Source organism: Spea bombifrons, chromosome 1, assembly GCF_027358695.1.
Source record: "Spea bombifrons isolate aSpeBom1 chromosome 1, aSpeBom1.2.pri, whole genome shotgun sequence".
In the NCBI taxonomy this organism is placed as follows: domain Eukaryota; kingdom Metazoa; phylum Chordata; class Amphibia; order Anura; family Pelobatidae; genus Spea; species Spea bombifrons.
The window spans coordinates 104,534,738-104,553,497 of record NC_071087.1 but is presented as its reverse complement, the minus strand read 5'-3'; the positions used below and the strand labels follow the sequence as shown (position 1 = coordinate 104,553,497).

The 18,760-nt window shown below is 42.5% G+C and overlaps 2 protein-coding genes across 2 annotated transcripts in view; both read left to right on the top strand.

The window, feature by feature from the left end:
- The window catches only part of TUT7 (terminal uridylyl transferase 7), a 29,292-nt gene extending 23,345 nt beyond the window's left edge, over positions 1–5,947 (top strand). Inside the window, exons 25-28 of the mRNA XM_053467320.1 lie at positions 352–467; positions 851–1,155; positions 1,688–1,819; positions 5,125–5,947. Of these exons, the coding sequence (XP_053323295.1) occupies positions 352–467; positions 851–1,155; positions 1,688–1,819; positions 5,125–5,192 (621 nt within the window). The 3' untranslated portion in view covers positions 5,193–5,947. The remainder of the gene's footprint in view (positions 1–351; positions 468–850; positions 1,156–1,687; positions 1,820–5,124) is intronic.
- The window catches only part of ISCA1 (iron-sulfur cluster assembly 1), a 521,537-nt gene that overhangs the window by 488,108 nt on the left and 14,669 nt on the right, over positions 1–18,760 (top strand). The gene's annotated exons all lie outside the window — the stretch shown is intronic.

Genomic DNA, 18,760 nt, shown 5'->3' with positions numbered 1-18,760 from the left:
ACCAGAAATATTAACACATTAAAAAAGTGTTATTTTAAACTGTTAGAAAACCAGAACCATGTCAGTGTAGACTTGGAGGTGCTGTTCCTCCTACTGTACATAACATAAGCTTTATAAATCACTCTAATTTTTGCCTCAAACATGTTTTAAGGTTCAAAAAAGCACTGGTAGGTTGTTGCTGTAAAAACTGAAAAAAAGACTTCAAAGGTTTATGTGATTATACCTATTGAGGTTTCGTTTCCAATTTTGAAAAAGATGGTTTTAAAGAAAAACAGGGTCTTTGTGAAAATATAAGACCAGAAAATAGAATCAACCCCATCATTAGCCATGTTTCTTACCATTTTTACATAGGAATACTTTTTTGATCCAGAAGTATTGACTGAAGGTGAACTTGCTCCCAATGACAGATGTTGTCGAATTTGTGGTAAAATTGGACACTTTATGAAAGAATGCCCTAAACGGAGAAAGTAAGCAATTTTTCAAATGTACAGTAACCAGTGTGGCTGTGTCAGTTATCCGCTAACTAGATTTTTTAGGGATAGTAAGGTCATACTTCAAGTCGTAAATGTTAGAAGATGCCTGTGAGATCTTGCTTGTTCTGATTTTCTTTTGTACCCTCAGTCTCTCTCCACATGTAGTAATAACTGAACTAACTTTAGAGTGGTCTGCGTATGTGGACGGTTTTACGTTACTGGAAGCTATAGGCTGTACCATAACCTCAGTATAGCCAAGCAATTATGCATAGTAAAACGATATGTTTGTTTGGAGTCTAATGCTGAAGGGAAATAGCGTAGTATGTCAATTGTGAAAATACACTGGAAGTTTTTCATCCTTATTTTTTTTAATACAGAATGAGAAGCCGAAATGGTGAAGGTGCTATGAACCAAAGATACCCAGAAAGAAGACTACAAAGAAGAATGGAGGATACGGAAAATGAAAACTCTGGTTTGGATGGAAAGCATGTAACCAGTACCCCTAGGAGCATCCGGCAAGGTGTCAGAGCAGCATATGAAACTTGCAAGGACAAAACGCCCAAATCCAGCTATGAAAAATGGAGGAGGCAAGACGATCGAGAAGCGAGGGAGAAACGCTGTTTCATATGTGGAAGGGAAGGTCATATTAAGAAAGATTGTCCCCAATACAAGGGCTCAGCAGGTGAGGAAAGAAGTCATTTGTGAACCAGAAACCATTGGAAAATAATTTGCATTGCGTTAAAGTTAGGAGGTAGATAGACCAGGCCCCCTTATACGTATCTGCTGGGTAAAATTCAGGCATCTTTGCAACAAATTCAGTAAACTTGCTGTACATTTTAATTTCGTGCAAACAAGGGAGTGAGTGCATATTTTCATTAGATATATTTGAATGTTTTGTATATATATATATTGCTAAAAAAAATCTTGAAAAATCAAGGATGGTTTATTGAGTGCCATATGCCTTTACCGGCATTCCCTCTGTGAGCTCAGCAAGTGTGGTGATAAGGACAATGGGAACCACAACAAAATGGTGAAAAATGTTGCTAAAAAGCACTGATTCCATTGCAATCAAACTAGAACTGTCCACTTTAAGGTAGAATACTTAAAGCTACAATAGCCGGTATATCTTAAATATAACTGTGCAGTATTTGTAAGGTTAAAGTTTTGTACATTTATGTATAAGGTTTTTTTTTTTTTTTGTGGAATACATGAAGGAAGTCCCAAGTCAGAGATGCTATGTGGATCTCCATCTGCCTCAAGTCCTCTAAAACATAAAACCAGATTGCAGGGAATAACATCAGAAGAAGACAAAAAGAAGACAAAATTGATTTTCAGCCCTCAATCAGGTAATATTTAAAATGCAAAGTATAAAATGTATATTTATATAAAAGTGGTTTCTGCAGTTATCTTACAACAGGAGACATTAAAATAATTGAACCCCTTTGACAATTGACGTGCCAGGACCGCCATGGCTGTAAACGGGTGTAGAAAGAGATCTACGTTCGCTTTCTGTACCCAAACGGTGTTGCTGTAATGGCTCGATGTCAACGTCTGCCATAGGCTGTATGACGGCGAACACCCCTTTAAAATAGTTTAGGATGCTATCAACTAACAGGAACAAGAGCTTATTCCAGGATCACTTTTTGGCCTATTCTGGATCTATACAAAGTACATCACTTACAGCCTCCCTGTGCCATGCCCCCCCCCCCGACACATCCATCGCTCGGTGGCTTAAAGAGACTATTAAGTTGTCCTATGTTTTTCCATTACTGCTAGTTTCTACTAGGGCTGTTGACACCTCTTGGGAGGAAGCTATGGCTGCTTCTCCTGGCTAGATTTGTAGTGCCACCACCTGGTGGTATCTATGCACCTTCACGCTAAACATCCTGGCCTCTGAGAATGCTGCTTTTGGACGCTAGATCCTGCAGGCAGTAAGGGGGGGGGTGGCGATGACAAAATTTCCTACCCTGAATTTTTTTTCCCTGACACCAAGCATGACAGCACTTGATTCCCTCCCTCATAAATTAATTAATTAATTAAAGAATTAATAAATTAATTCTGCACTCTGTTGTCCGGCTTGTTACTTCTAGGGAGTTTCTGTTGCCGGTGGAATTTATGCCGTTAGGAAGGGTTTGGGGGGAAGTTTACTTCCGTTTTTTTTTCCCCCCCAGTTTCTCATGCTGGCCGAAAGAGCAACGAAGAAAACCCTAAGGAATGCATGGTGTCGGGGGAAAATAAATTTACGTTAAATCTTTCTGCTCCTGACCATTCACCCTTTTCTGCTAACTCGCCTTTCAGTAATTGCTGAAATTCCATTATCTAAAGTTCAACATCTACAAGACTGAGCTTGTGGTAATCCAGCCATCTGCTCCACAATTCCTGACATATCTCTTACGGTTGACAACTCCACTATCCAACAAACAGACCAAGTTTGCTGCCTTGGTATCACACTTCACTCTCTCCTTCACCTCTCACATCCAGTCTCTCACCAAATTCTGCCACCTTCACCTGAAAAACATCTCCCAAATCTGTCCGTTCCTCACACAAGAAACATATTAATCAACTTGTGATATCCCGTCTGGACTATTGCAAATCCATACTAACTGGCCTACTCCTTTCACCACTCCACTCCAAAGCATTGCAGCTAGATTCATCTTTTTCCGCCACTGTTCCTCATCTGCTGCTCCACTATGACAATCACTTCATCGGCTCCCCATACTCTTCATAATTAAATTGACACTGAACTACAGAGCCCTTAACAACTCTTCACCCCTAACCACCCTCTTCGTTCCTGTCATGACTTGCAGCTCTCTTCTGCTGTAATTACCTCTTGCCTACTCCCGCTTTCAGGATTTCACCCATTCTGCACCCCTCCTGTGGAATTGCCTTCCCCCGTTCCGTCAGACTTTCTTCCTCGTATACAACATTCAAAAGCTCTCTGAAAACCCACGTTTTTTAGGAAGCATACAACCATTCTTCCTAACACCTTCAGCCATCATAATTAGGGCTGCAACTGACTTATTTCCATAATCGATTAGTTGGCCAATTATTTTCTCTATTAATCGGCTAAAAAACAAAATGCTAATTTTTCGCTTTATTTTAAATAATTTAATGAACAAGCTGTGTGTTAAAAACAAACAGCAGAATAAAAAAACATAAAATTTACATTAACGTGTCATTGTACTCACTCTCTTACCCTCGAACTTACATCTCTAGACTTGCCCCTGTTCTCCAGACTTCCTTGTGTCTAGTGGGGGCAGCCGGTGGATGTCTGCACGATGCGCGTAGACAACCTCTGCTGCTGTCCGCCACTTTCACCGGTGCTTCGCCGGAAGGTCTTGTCACGCCGGCTCCATTGTAGAAGCCCCGGCGGAAGTCCGGGGAAGCAGTGGAGGCTGACTGTCCATGTCACACAGATGTTCACCGGCTGCCAGAAAGGGGGATCCAGGTCCCTTGCAGCGCTGCAGGGGATTTGGATCTTAGTCTTATAGTCTGACCTCTATTTCAGGTCCGATTATAAGACGAGGGGTATTTTTCAGAGCATTTGCTCTGAAAAAAACTAATCTTAAATTTGAACAAATCCATTCAACTAATCAATTTTATCGATTAGTTGTTGCAGCCCTAATCATAATCAAGCCATTTGAATGATCAACATGTCATTCCTATCCAAGCAGTCCTCTCCTACTGTTTCACTCCCCCATCAACCATTCTCTAGATTGTAAGATCACAAGAGGAGCAAGGTCTTCTTTTGTAGCAGTTTTATTGTGAGTTATTCCATTACCCCACTGATTGTAACAATGCTACGGAATCTTTATGTATTTTTTTTAGTATAGGTTTTTTTATATACTAGCACTCACAATTATTGTTTTTTGCGTGTTTCCAAGGTTTTTTAAGGCCTATTTTTGTCTGGAAAAAAATGTATAAGTTGTGCAGGTATATTAAGCCCGGATAAGGGGAATTTGGTTAAACCAATATACAGTAAAAATGGCAATATTACTTGGTCATTTAAATGTGTAGCAACAATCATAGCAACTAATGGAAAGCATATATATATATGAAATGTTGTCACAATCATTAGCACATCCTTCTCTATTTTGCATGGATAGGGAAATCCGGTGCCAACTGTTTTAGAGTACCAATGCTGCCAAGTTCTGTATACTCAAGGTATTAAAATGACCACACTTTACAGATCCTGCTGCAGAGCCCTGATCACTGTACAAATATCCCAAAGATGATATTTAGTCTCCTTGCTCACTGATATTTACAGTTTTCTGTGTTGTTTATCTCGTACCCCTTCCATGTGAAATTAAAAACTCCTTCACTGCCCATCAGTCCAGCCGTATATAAAAATAATGTACTTATAATGGAGCATTTTCTCTCTCCAAAATATAAAAACCTATGCATTATACTTTTGGTGGTGATGAACATATTTTACGGTAGTACCTATTCTGGGGAATATACCACAGTAACATACACCAAGTAAAACAAGCAATGCAGCAAGCATAAATAAGAGCAGAGCCATGTGTGAGATCCTTTGAGCATTCTCTGTTATATAAAATAGCATCTTATTTATTTGGTGTAAAGAACTGTTATTTTAAATACTTGTGGTAACAGTATGTTGCACAAATTGATTTCTTCCTTTTCATTACAGGTAGCCTTTCTAATAAATACATGACTCAGGGGAAAGCCACCCAGAAGAAGGCACAACAGGAATCTTAAAAGTAGAAGCTGTTGAATTTTAGGCCGTCCATGTATGAGTCTGTACAGATTTTTTTTTTTAATGACGTTTACTCGAGTGAAGCCATCTAGATTCATAGGGACAGCAGTGATACACATTTTGGACTTTGAAGTTTTGGATTTTTTTTTTTTATTTTTTTTTTTAGACCTTGTAATTCCAAAATTTAGAAAAATTGAGTTTTAATGCAGTGTTCTTCCAATGTGTACCTGTTCTTAATTTATTTCAACATTTTAACAGAAAGCCATGATTTATTTGTGTTTACAAAGAAAACAGCAGATAATAAAAACAAAAAAAAATTAAAGGATATAATTACCCCAAACAATTTTAATTGCAGAAAACTCTCAAATATATATGGTGCACATGAAATTCTCTTGTTTGCTCACATCCAAAGTAGAAATATATTTTTGATGGGTAAGCTATATTTATTATTTATGGAAACTTTTTTGTAAAATTGTTTAAACAATTTATGACCTGCTGCTGTATTTACATACATGATTTTATTATAATTATTTGTGGGAAGAAGTCTCCATTTTATGTAAATACTTTGTGTGTCTACATAGCCTTTTTTGCATGAATAATACCCATCTTAAATCTGGTTGTTCCTGTGCTTCTAATTAAGGTTTACCCACTGTCTGAAATATGACCAATCAAACCGTATGTAACAAAAGTTCAAAAGGACCTGTAGACATTGAAAGGGAACGTAAAATAAAGTTACCTGTACAGCAAAAACATTGAATTATCCCTATTGTCGCTTTCATTCTTTGGTTCAGAAAAGATCCTTCATAGAAGTATATAGCTTGGCAAAAGGAACCACTGCCCAAAGGTGCTATTAAATGTAGTTTTTGCTAAAACAATATGTTGAGGGCTGGTTTAAGAAACGTAACAGTTTTAAAGGTGAACTGTCAGGTGCAAGATTACTCTAGTTTACAGAAAACCTATTCATGATCTAGGTCATATTTATCTTGTTTTTCTTTCACTTTACGTAGTGACATAATTTCTTTTAGTTTGTGCCGTCTGAGCTGCCATCTTGTTACTACCTCAGGATTTGCAGCTTTGCCCTCAAATAACTGATACAACCTTACTAGGGGTTGTAAGCTATTACTAGATGATCATATGCAGTCTTCTAGGGACAATACACAAAGATAATACATGTTTCAACTTATTGCTTGGGTTTGGTTTCATTCAAGTGCATTTAGTTTTATGTACCTAGGGAAAATATTAATCTGAATAGATGAATAAATCGTAACACTTGGATGGGGGTATATATATATATATATATCTAATGGGGATCTGGTAAAATCCTACAAGGTATCAAATGGAACAAAAAAGCCTTGTGGGTTTTACACTGAAAGCCTAAAATATTTGGCGACAATTAAAACTAAAGGGATGATTTAAAGCAAATATTAAACAGACTAATAAAATCGGGCAATGAAAAGTATAATTTCTAAGATGTAACATTTCCTTTAGGCCCGGGGAGGTTCATAACCTATGGACCAGAGGGGTTTTCTTTTTTTTTTGGGGGGGGTGGCATGTAATTTTTACCATTTTTAACTCTGTTCCACTTTTTTGAGATTTGATGAACCTGCATAAATTATACCTTGTTTTGTTTAGAAGTAGAGCCCTGTTTTAAAACAATTATCGTATTTCCTCTTTTATAAGACAAGGTTTTTTCCAGAGCAAATGCTCTTAAAAAAATACCCCTCGTCTTATAATCGGGGTCGTCTTATAATCAGACCTCAACTAGGTCTGACTATGAGACTAAGATCCAGATCCCCCGTAGCGATGCAGGGGACCTGGAGCCTCCTGTCTCTCCCCCCCACCCCAACTTACCGGTACTTCTGAATCCCTAGTGCTTAGTCCGGGCAGCGTGTAGAGTGCTACTCAATTTGCGCAGACCTTCCCCGGCTGTCAGATCAGAGTTCCCTGTGATCGCGATGGACGCAACCCCCGCTGCTAACCGGACCTCCTCCCGGTTGCAGCGGAAGTTATCTACGCGAATCGCGTAGAGCTCTACACGCTGCCCAGACTAAGCACCGGGGACTCAGAAGCACCGGTAAGCTTGGAGGAGGGAGGGGGACGGAAGGGTTAAACAAGGGGCATAAGGCATTTCTGGAGGCAGAGTGCTCTGTGAAATGCCTTTTAACCCCCGTAATGCCACTCTGCCTCCTGAAATGCCTTATACCTCCCTATATGCTACTCTGCCCCATAATATGCCTTTTAACCCCTGGAGGCAGAGTGGCACATAGGGGGTCAAAAGGCATATCATGGGGCACAGTGGCATATAGGGGGTATAAGGCATTTCTGGGGCAGAGTGGCAAGCCAGGGGACAGATGTGCATAACTGGGGGGGGCAGGTTGAAAAAAAAAAAGGATATAAAAACAAAATATTTTTTTCAATCATAACTTTTATTAAAAAAAAATTGTTCACATAGTTTACATGAATTGACATTTACCAGTAAAACTTTTTTCCTATAGGGTCGTCTTATATTCAGGCTTTTTCTTTTTTTTCATAAATTAATATTCAGATTTTGGGGGATCGTCTTATAATCGAGCAAATACGGTATTTGATATTAGTGACGATAGATTAAAAAAAAACATTTGTTGCAATTTTGCTTAAAATTGCTTCTATATTGTAGATGTTACAGCTGAACAATGACCCACTTTATGTTAAACATCATTGATTACTTTTTTGTCGGTGTGTTGCATCCATCCTTTACATATTACCCTATATTACATATTTTTAATACAGTTTTGGGAGCAGTGATTTTTTATTTTTTTTTTTTACTTAATTGTAGGGCTTTTTCGATTTTGGAAGGGGGAGAAACCTAAGTGTCAAACACAAAAAAATGAATATAAATATTTAGAAGAATCCTATAGTAAGGGTCCTAAACCACATAATTACAGAGGTTCACACCTATAATTATACTCATACTCCTAGGTGATATTGAGTTGTAAGCGCAGTTATTCACGGCTGTTAAGAATCTGCTGTTATGTCACCGGAGCTAAGTGATTTAAAAAACCTAATTTAATACTTGTTTATGTGGTTTGCTTTGTTTAGTTGTAATTACAAATCATTCTTTGTTTTAATGTGTTGTCGCTCACTGCAACCACTCAAGCATTTTGATACACACTAGGAAAATGACCTGTGTCCATTTTCACAAGGAATACATTATTTCAAAGTTGAAATCGTGGTTTTGGTGTACAATATCCCCTTATTTGTGAGGAAGCTATTGAGAAAACTGATATTCAAAAGCAATATTCTATTAAAGTCCCCTTTTTCTAAATTGTGTGACTTCTCAATCTTTAAATTGGGGATTGGCAACTCTTTAATGATGTGGCATATTCCATAAAACTTCATGCAGATTTTATCATTAGGAGCCAATTTGTTGAAAGCAACTGTTAATGTATAACTCCTATAAACAGGGTTGGACTGCCTTAACAGAATACCGCGAGAACTCCCAGTGGGCCATCTCCCATGGGGGGGTGTTCATAAGGCCGGCCATCTAATTATACGTCCAGCTGCCAATGCAGCTACAGGGGCAAAAAAATGATCTCTGCAGGTTGACGCACGGGTCTCCTACTGGCAGACACGCAAATCAAGAGGCAGAGGACAAGGATGTTACGTAAGGTAAATATCTGTATTCCTCATTACTTTCTTCTCCCATGCCAGGCACTTTTCACCTTTGACCCCCCCCATGCCCCTACAATTTTTTTTGGCCTATTCTTCTTTCAATCCCTGTTCTACTCTTACCACCTGAGAAAATGTCTTCAAATCCCAGGCCTTCTATATTGCTCCTTTCCTCTGGGACCCCATGTTTCAGAAACCTCAATCTAATCTGCAAATCCTGCCCTCTTTATCTTTGTTACACACAAAACATGCATTCCAGGGAGCAAACTAACAGCCATACATGACCACTTGACCTCTAGTTCCCTGCAGTTTCTCGCTGCAACTGAAACCTGGCTAACCTCATTTAAAATTCTCTCCCCTGCTCTCTCCTATGGTGGACGCCACTTCATGCTCCCAGACCTGATGACAGAATGGGTGATACTGTAGGCTTCCTACCCACCCCCCCAACTTACACTTTTCAACCAATACCCTCTGTTCCATCACTCTCCATATTTGAGGTTCATGCTGCATGGCTATTTCATCTCTTTATGCATTGCTGTTATATATTGTCCCCCTGACTGCAAAGTTCCTTTCCATTACCTCTTCTTTTCATCTCACACAGACTAATACATATTAGCTCGATTATGACGACCCCCCAAAAACCTGCCCCCTGGTTATGCACACCGGCTCCCCAGAAATGCCTCAAACCCCCTTTTATGCCACTCTCCCCCCAGAAATGCCTTGTACCCCTATATGCCACTCTGCTGTCAGATATGCCTTTTAACCCCATATATGCCCCTCTGCCCCCAGATATGCCTTATAACCCCTATATGCTACTCCGTCCCCAAAAAAGCCCTTAAACCCCCCCATATGCCTCTCTTACCCTCCCCCTGGATTACCAGTGCATCCCTAGACTTCTCCCTGTGATTCCTTAGTTTCTAGCGGGGCAGCCAGTGGAGGTCTGCGCGCATCACTCTGCGGTGTTCAATGTTATGGGGTTTCAGTCACAGTCATTTCATATCTCAAATGGGACAAGGCAATGTTGCCCTCTCTCCCCATTCTTTTTCTTGTCGTTGGAACCCCTGGCAGTTAAGATTAGGAATAAAATAGCTATTACTGGATTCATGTGTCATGTCCCTCTCACCCTTACCTGGTCTCCCCAGCTGACCTCCATCGCTGCAGGCCTTCCAAAAGCTCTGTGGAATAGGCGGAAGCCCCGGACCGTAGTATTGTCGTCTACCCGTGATTGTGATCGCAGTAGCAGGGTAGGCCAAAAGCACGGCCCAAAGTTACAAGACTTCCAGGTGTTGCCCAGACCTCAGCATAATGTTGTACACCTGTGGAAGTAACGTAAAGCCTGCCTCCACCATCAGCTATCCACCAATGATGTTCACCCACAGAATCACTCCTCTCTGGTAACCAATCCAGTGAGGCGCTTGTTCAGCACATTGGAGGAGTAGATACCCGCAGTACTATATATATATAAAAGAAGAAAAACCCTCAGACTGTAGCTGCTTTACACCAGTGTTCCAGAACGTCGGTTCTTGTATGTCCTTGGACTCCAGATTCTCTTCTCTGCTTGCCTTGCTACAGACTCTATATTGGATTCTCTGCTACTTGACCTTTGGTTTTCCTATTGGACTGCCTCGTTTGTCTGTTTCCTGACCCTAGCTTGGATTACCGCTTTCTCTGATCGCCGCCTGACCCTAACCTATAGGACAGTTCCTGACATTGTTTTGGACTATCCTCTGTTCTTATGCTCCAAACCCAATCCTGACATCGCGGTGGTAGGGGGAGAGTCCCAGAAGCTGATCTTGTTTGCTGATGATATATTAATGACTATTAATGACCCCCATATCTCTTTGCCTGCTTTACAGCTAGAACTGGACGAATATAGCAAGGTGTCCTACCACAAAGTTAACATGAGCAAATCGCAAGTTCTGTCTATAGGCCTCTGTCCCAAGGAAATAGATAAGATGAAAATTTTCCATTTGAATGGTGCTTGGATTCCTTGCCGTATGTAGAAATTAGGATGGCTCACTTGTGGGGAAATATCCATACAGAGGATTTGGAAAGAGGTGAGTGCGGGGGTTTGAACTGTCATGGCTGGGTTGTATTGCAGCAGTGATGATGAGTCCCATGCCCAATTTATAATACACTCACTAGGCACTAGAAAGGGGATTTAAGTGACTTTGAACGTGGCATGGTTGTTGGTGCCAGATGGGCTGGTCTGAGTATTTCAGAAACTGCTGAGCTGCTGGGATTTTCATGCACAACCATCTCTAAGGTTTAAAGAGAATGGTCCGAAAAAGAGAAAATATCCAGTGAGCGGGAGTTGTGTGGACAACAATGCCTTGTTGATGTCATAGGTCAGAGGAGAAGGGGCAGACTGGTTCAAGATGACAGAAAGTCAACAGTCACTCAAATAACCACTCGTTATAACCAAGGTATGCAGAATACCATCTGTGAATGCACAACACGTCGAACCTTGAAGCAGATGGGATACAGTAGCAGAAGACCACAGAAACTGAGGCTACACTTCGCACAGGCACACCAAAATTGGACAATGGAAGACTGGAAGAACGTTGCCTGGTTTGATGAGTCTCCATTCCAGCTGCGGCATTCAGATGGCAGGGTCAGACTTTGGAGTAAAACAACATGAAAGCATGGATCCATCCTGCCTTGTATCAATGGTGGTTGTGTAATGGTGTGGGGGACGTTTTCTTGGCACACTTTGGGCCCCTTAGTACCAATTGAGCATTGTTTAAATGCAACAGCCTACCTCAGTATTTTTGCTATTTTTTTTTTAATTTGTATTTTATTGCATCTGTAGAATAGAACAGAACACTGCATAGATATTAAGCATTACAGTACATTGTTCAGGTACGCAAAACAGTTCCAGAAGACCTGGCTTGCAATCTCCCTTTCAGTTCATCCCAAAGGTGTTGATGGGGTTGAGGTCAGAGCTCAGTGCGGACCAGTCAAGTTCTTCCACACTAAACTCAAATTCAAATCCAAAAATTCCTACAGAAGCACTCCAAAATCTTGTGAAAAGCCTTCCCAGAAGAGTGGAAGCTGTTATAGCTGCAAAGGGGGGCCAACTACATAATAACACCTTAAGAACCAGGCTTAAAACAGAGTTAAAATATGTTAAACACACTTTTGCATTGCTTGTGTTTAGCTGCAATTTTCTCCTCTCCCATTTAGTGTACCCACGCAATTTATATATTGTTTTTTTCACCAGAACAAAAAAAGCTTTTTTTATGATATCTAATTTCCTATAACAAAAATAAAAAAAATGTTTTGCTTTTTTTCTGCACGTTATAAGGCAATAAGTCCAAGTTGCATTTTGCTCTTTCAAATAACCTTTTTTCTTTTGTCCAAATCTGGTTATTCTGCCCCAAGTGCTATTTCAGACATATTTGAAGCCAGCCAATGTAATTTACCCCATCAAACCATTTATTTTTGAAAAACTGTTTATTGAGAATATGAAGTACATTTGATATAATCAGTCATACTTTTCCTTCAACAGACTAAAATAATGAATAACATGGAAAAAAAGGATCAACAGTCTCCACCTGGAAGAAACAGTGAATAATACAACCTCCACTTTTCTTTTTTTCCATCTCTCAAACAATCAACATTAACCAAATAAGAACATATACCTTTGCTGTTTACAAGTGCTGTTTACATGTGCTGTTTATTTGATCTATACCTGAACTACAGAGAGGAAGGAAAAGAGAGGTGTGGCTTAGTAAATGAGGGGACAAAGGGACTCTGGGGATGATTATGGGGGAGAGGATCTCTCAAAGTCACGGTAAGGCTAGATTTCCACTTGGTTTTTTTTTTGCTGAAAACGCCCATAAAAACGCCAATAGCGCCACCTGGCGTTTTTTTAGTGAAAAACGGCTGCAGCCAGATGTTAGCTGTTCTTCAATAGGAAATCGCAAAATGCCATTACCACTTGGCGTTTTTCTGTTTGGCGTTTTTTCAGTCCTCTTTGGCGTTTTTCTGCTTTTTTGGGCTCTGTGGCAGTTTTTCAAAATCGCATGTTGACACTCTGGCGTTTTTTGCAAGAAATCTTGGCGTTTTTTCTCCAATAGAAGTCTATGGGAGAGAAAAAACGCCATGAAAAAGCCATGTGGGTTTATTGCCTTGGCGTTTTTTATGGCGTTTTTTCCACAGTTACAATGCAGAGGATGGACCCAGTATCTGTGTGTCCTACTAGAAATAGGCTGGTAAATGCAGTGGCAGTTTTCTTGGCAGTTTTCCTGGCGTTTTTTCATCAAGAAAAAAACGCCGGAAAAAAAAACCCAAGTGGAAACCTAGCCTAAGGCTAGATTTCCACTTGGTTTTTTTTTGCTAAAAACGCCTATAAAAACGCCAATAGCGCCACCTGGCGTTTTTTTGTGAAAAACGGCTGCAGCCAGATGTTAGCTGTTGGCGTTTTTCTGTTTGGCGTTTTTTCAGTCCTCTGGCGTTTTTCTGCTTTTTTGGGCTCTGTGGCAGTTTTTCAAAATCGCAGCATGTTGACACTCTGGCGTTTTTTGCAAGAAATCTTGGCGTTTTTCCTCCAATAGAAGTCTATGGGAGAGAAAAAACGCCATGAAAAAGCCATGTGGGTTTATTGCCTTGGCGTTTTTTATGGCGTTTTTCCACAGTTACAATGCAGAGGATGGACCCAGTATCTGTGTGTCCTACGAGAAATAGGCTGAAAACAAACAGTTTCACACAAAACAAAGTCCTGGACTGGTTCATATTGAATTTTACACCATTTGGAACAAACATGCCATTACAAACAAACATACGCGACTGGATCCTGCGTGCCAAAAGCAACAGCAAACAATTTGCACCATCATTTGGGGCCAATCTTCCCAGAGGAGCAGACATTCGGAATAAAGCATGCCTTACAAACCACAGAAAAGAGACAAAAGGGTCTACCAAGTAAATGACATCAGGAGAGGGCAGATACTTGCCATTTATCCTAATCCCTTTTAGCTGGGTAAAACTTCTAACTTGTAAAGGCTGGAAAAACTGCCTAAGGTCAAAAAAAGCAATTTCCACAGAAAGGCTAAAACGCCAGAAAAAACTGCAGAAAAAACACCAAAACGCAGGTAAATGCAGCGGCAGTTTTCTTGGCAGTTTTCCTGGCGTTTTTCATCAAGAAAAAAACGCCGGACAAAAACCCAAGTGGAAACCTAGCCTTAGAGTCAGAAGGAGGGAAGACTGCACTAGCTCTCACAGTCAACCCCTAATTTGCAGTTAGTGTGGCAAATATTTTTTTTGGTGTTGGAGCAGAAGGAGTGATTGCATGCAAGGATGCAAGGATGCAAGGATGCTAGGATGTGTGGAGGGGGGCCCAAAGAAAATGCTTGCCTAGGGTCCAATTTTTCAATATTAAAAAAAAATTTGTTACAAAGATTAGCTTTTTTTTTCCCTATATTTAATGTATGAAACGTACATTTTACATTTATAAACATACATAAATATAATAAATACATACAATTATAAATAAATCCAACAGCGATGATCTTCTTAACATCCATAAAATAAGACCAAAATCTTAATTTATAATATGGGCTTCATGTCGGGACCTCTACCAACCTAGGGTATTGGGCGCTCATATAGCCCAGAAGAATAAATACAAAAACATTCAGATATAAGATGCGACATCGGGTTGAGGCCTTAATGGGCTGTAGTCAGTGGTGGGATTCAGCCAGTTCGCGCAAACTGTTTCTTAAAAAATGATCAGTTTGTGCGAACCGTTTCTTAATTTCCCCCCTACTTTCCCCCCCACTTAAAGTGGTTGTGCAGCCTATAATTGGGTTTAGGATCCAGATCCCCCACGGCGCTTTAGGGGACTTGGATCCTCCTTTCCGGCAGCAGCGGATGCCTATAGGAAATTGGGGACAGAGTTTGCATTTGCCCCCAGTCTCCCATAGCCATCTTTGTCCCAGCCTCCCACTGCCAAGCATGCCCCCAGTTACTTCAACTTACCTGACTGAAGACCCCGATGTGCACTCTGTTGGATTCCCGCTTCCAAACATCTGTGCAATGCAGACAACCCTGCTGCTGCTGGCGGCTCCACCCACACTCCTCACTGAACGGGGCTGGCACCCCCCACAAAGGTCATTGAGCAGCGCTGGTGCCGCCCACGAAAGTTATTGAGCGGCGCTGGCTGACTCACTTCTATTTTGAATCAAAAGGGTTGGCATTTTAAGAAGCCATCCCCGTTGATCCGAAATAGAATTGAGTCAGCTGGCCAGCGCGACTCACCGCCCACGAAGGTCACAATGTCCTCCTTCAGGGGGTAGTCACGGAGACAACAGACCACGTGGAGGGAGGGAGTCCGGTGGCTTCTGTCGAAGAGCCCTGTGAGCCCTATTGAAGCAGATAGGAACTGACTCGTCCCTGTTCAGGATCGTGTTGAAGAGAGCCTGGAGGGTAGTGGGTAAATCCTTGTGCGGTATCGATTCGGGCAGCCCACGTACTCGGAGGTTGTTCCGGCAAGATCTATTTTGCGAGACAGATAACGAATCATGTCCGATTGCTCCCTTAGATGCGAGGTTAGAGAATCGACAGTTTCATACACACGAGGCTGTTCTTCTTTGAGTGCCGCCACGCGCTCGCCAATATGGCGGATGTCAGATTGTATGCCGGTAAGGCTAGATCGAAGAGTCTCTGTGTGCGTGTGTGAGAGACTGCCTGAGTCTCTGTGTGCGTCTGTGAGAAAGACTGCCTGAGTCTCTGTGTGCGTGTGTGAGAGACTGGCCGAGTCTGTGTGCGTGTGAAACACTGCCCGAGTCTCTGTGTGCGAGAGAGACTGCCTGAGTCTCTGTGTGTGAGAGACTGCCTGAGTCTCTGTGTGTGTATGTGAGAGAGACTGCCTGAGTCTCTGTGTGCGTGTGAGAGACTTGCCGAGTCTGTGTGCGTGTGCGAAAGAGTGCCCGAGTCTGTGTGCTTGTGTGAGAGACTGCCCGAGTCTGTGTGCGTTAGACTGCCTGAGTCTCTGTGTGAGAGAGACTGCCTGAGTCTCTGTGTGAGAGAGACTGCCTGAGTCTCTGTGTGAGAGACACTGCCTGAGTCTATGTACATACACACACCAACAGACAATACAGGGCGCATATAGTCAACAACAGCGGCGAAGGAGGACCCAGAAATCTACAATCTGTAGTTATGGGAAGATCACAAAGACAAGTCCCAATGTGGTATTATCTCAAATTTCACCGGTTAGGTGTAAAAAAGAAAACTAAAGATAGAAACCCAAGGATTAGGTTAAACCTGTAAAAGGTCAAATGATAATTTGATTAGTGATCTTGGTCCAAGTAGGAGCAGCCATACTTCGCCAAGATCTGGCCAAACACATTTTTATAGCAAGTAGAATGTTGACTGCTAAGAGTTTGCGCGATATACATGAGGAAGGTAAGTCCAGATGGAAGAGCCAGGTATATGAGTGAAGAGAAACATTAGATTTAAATACCGTATTTATCGGCGTATAACACACACTTTTTTAACTAAAATATTAAGCTGAAACCCTACCTGCGTGTTATACGCCGATAAATCCTAGAGCCAGTGGCGGAACTACCGGGGTCGCAACTGCGACCGGGCCCTGGAGTTCTGCCAGTCAGGGGGGGCCCAAGGGGTGCCGAGCGGTTGCTGAAGACGACCGCTCGGCAACTCTCGGGCCCCCCTGACTGACAGAAATCCAGGACTCCTCTGCTGGCGGCCGCCGCCGCCGCCTGCCTCAGCCGCCTGCTGCCTGCCTCAGCCGCCTCAGCCGCCGCCGCCTGCCTCAGCCGCCGCCGCCTGCCTCAGCCGCCGCCGCCTGCCGCCTGCCTCAGCAGCAGCAGCAGCAGCCGCCGCCGCCGCCGCCGCCGCCTGCCTCAGCCTCAGCCTGCCTCAGCGCTTCAACTCCTGTGTTGGAAGCGTGAGGCGTTTGTCTCGGGTGCCGGCGCTCAGCAGTGAAGCGCCGGCACCCGAGACAAACGCCTCACGCTTCCAACACAGGAGTTGAAGGTAAGTGACCGGGATGGGGTTAGGGAGAGAGAGGGGAGATCCTGAGAAGGGGGGTTAGGGTGTGTGTGTCTGAGTGTGAGTGTGTCTTACTGTGTGTGTGTCTTACTGTGTGTGTGTGTGTGTGTGTGTGTGGTTTCCCAGATAGCAGTGATTCTGATGAAGTTTTTTTTGTTCAGTTTTTTTGTTCAAAAATGGGGGTGCGTGTTATACGCCAGTGTGTGTTATACGCCGATAAATACGGTATATAAGAGAGAAGTTTAATAGTTTCAAGTTTAATCTTCGCTAATTTACTGCATGTTCTCTAAATGTGAAGTTGTGTTCCCTCCTCGCAACCGCATCTCAAGCATAAGCTGGAGGTCAGATTGTAAAATATATTTAAGCGGGAGGGAACCAAGTACCACCTGTGTAATAGTTTAAAAAACATCTCATGAAGATTTACTGAATCCGCCACCTTCCTAACCTGTAACCATACATAATTTTTTACCAGTGTTTCAATATATTATTGTACTTGTTTGCAAAAAAGGTGATGGGGAGAAGAAGTGGGTATCTGATGGGGAAAAATGCTACCCCCAGATTTTTAGGGGTTCCTACGCCCATGACTATAGGCCCAATAGTCGTCCATGTCTCCGACATCAGGAACTTCCAGGTAAAGTCATTGGAGGTTTGCCCATCAATATTTGTCCAATATCAAATCAAATGTGCATCTAATTTTAGTTTGTATATCAACATCAAGAGTTGCAATAAAAGTTTTCTACACCTCAAAGAGTCTCTGAGATTTTTTCTTCATCAAGTGAAGTACCAATGAAGTATCTAACAGTCCATGCTAAGAAGGTAATATAAATTAGCTTTAAACAGTGCTAGAGATGAGGGTTCTGAGAGAATCCACTGGAGGAGAATTGTTTTCCTAGCAGCCGCCAACATAACGTGCGTAAGTTTGCATTGACCCCTTCATTCCCCTATAGACGTACCGGGACGTCCAAAAAACGCCCACAAAGAAACCCCTATGGACGTCCCGGTACGTCATCCCTGCCGCTGCACGGGAGACCAGGCTGTCGTTTGACAGCCTGGACTCCCCCCTGGCAGCAGAAGCCTGCATCGCCGGCTTTCTGCTGCTCGATCTCCCGTAACAGATTCCGGCATGAAAGCCGGTAAGCTGTTACAGTTGAAAGTGCCCGATCGCATCACTGCTGACGTAACCCCTGCGGGGATATCCTGCCCTCCGATGAGGCACAGAGACGCTGCGATCTCTATGCAGGTCTGTGAGGACCTGCATAGAGATCACAGTGTGATCGGTGCAGGGGGATCGCGGGGAGGGGAGTGAGAGACCATCTCTCTCACTCCCCCTCCCGTCCTGAAAAGGAAATTAGATATGAAGAAAGCCCTTCTTGTCCTGAAAACAATATATAACTTGTGTCGGTACACTAATCGGGAGAGTAGAAAATTACATCTAAACACAAGCGCCGCTAAATTGTTAAAACAGCCTTGGTTCCAAAGGGTACAAAAAAATAGTATGGTCCTTAAGGGGTTAAACCATCCTAGACATACCGTATTTGCTCGATTATAAGACGAGGTTTTTTTCAGAGCAAATGCTCTGAAAAATACCCCTCGTCTTATAATCGGGGTCGTCTTCTAATCAGACCTCAAATAGAGGTCTGATTAGGAGACTAAGATCCAGATCCCCCGCACCGCTGCAGGGGACCTGGATCCTCCTGTCGTCGCCCCCCCCCCCATACACACTTACCGGTGCTTCCGGAGGTGAAGTTGGCAGCGGGGGTTTGTATGCGTCCGTCGCAAATACCTTCCCCGACTGTCAGAGTTCAAGAGTTCCTGATCTCTGACAGCCGGGGAAGGTATTTGCGACGGACGCATACAAACCCCCGCTGCCAACTCCACCTCCTTCCGGCTGCCGCGGAATGAGACGTCAACC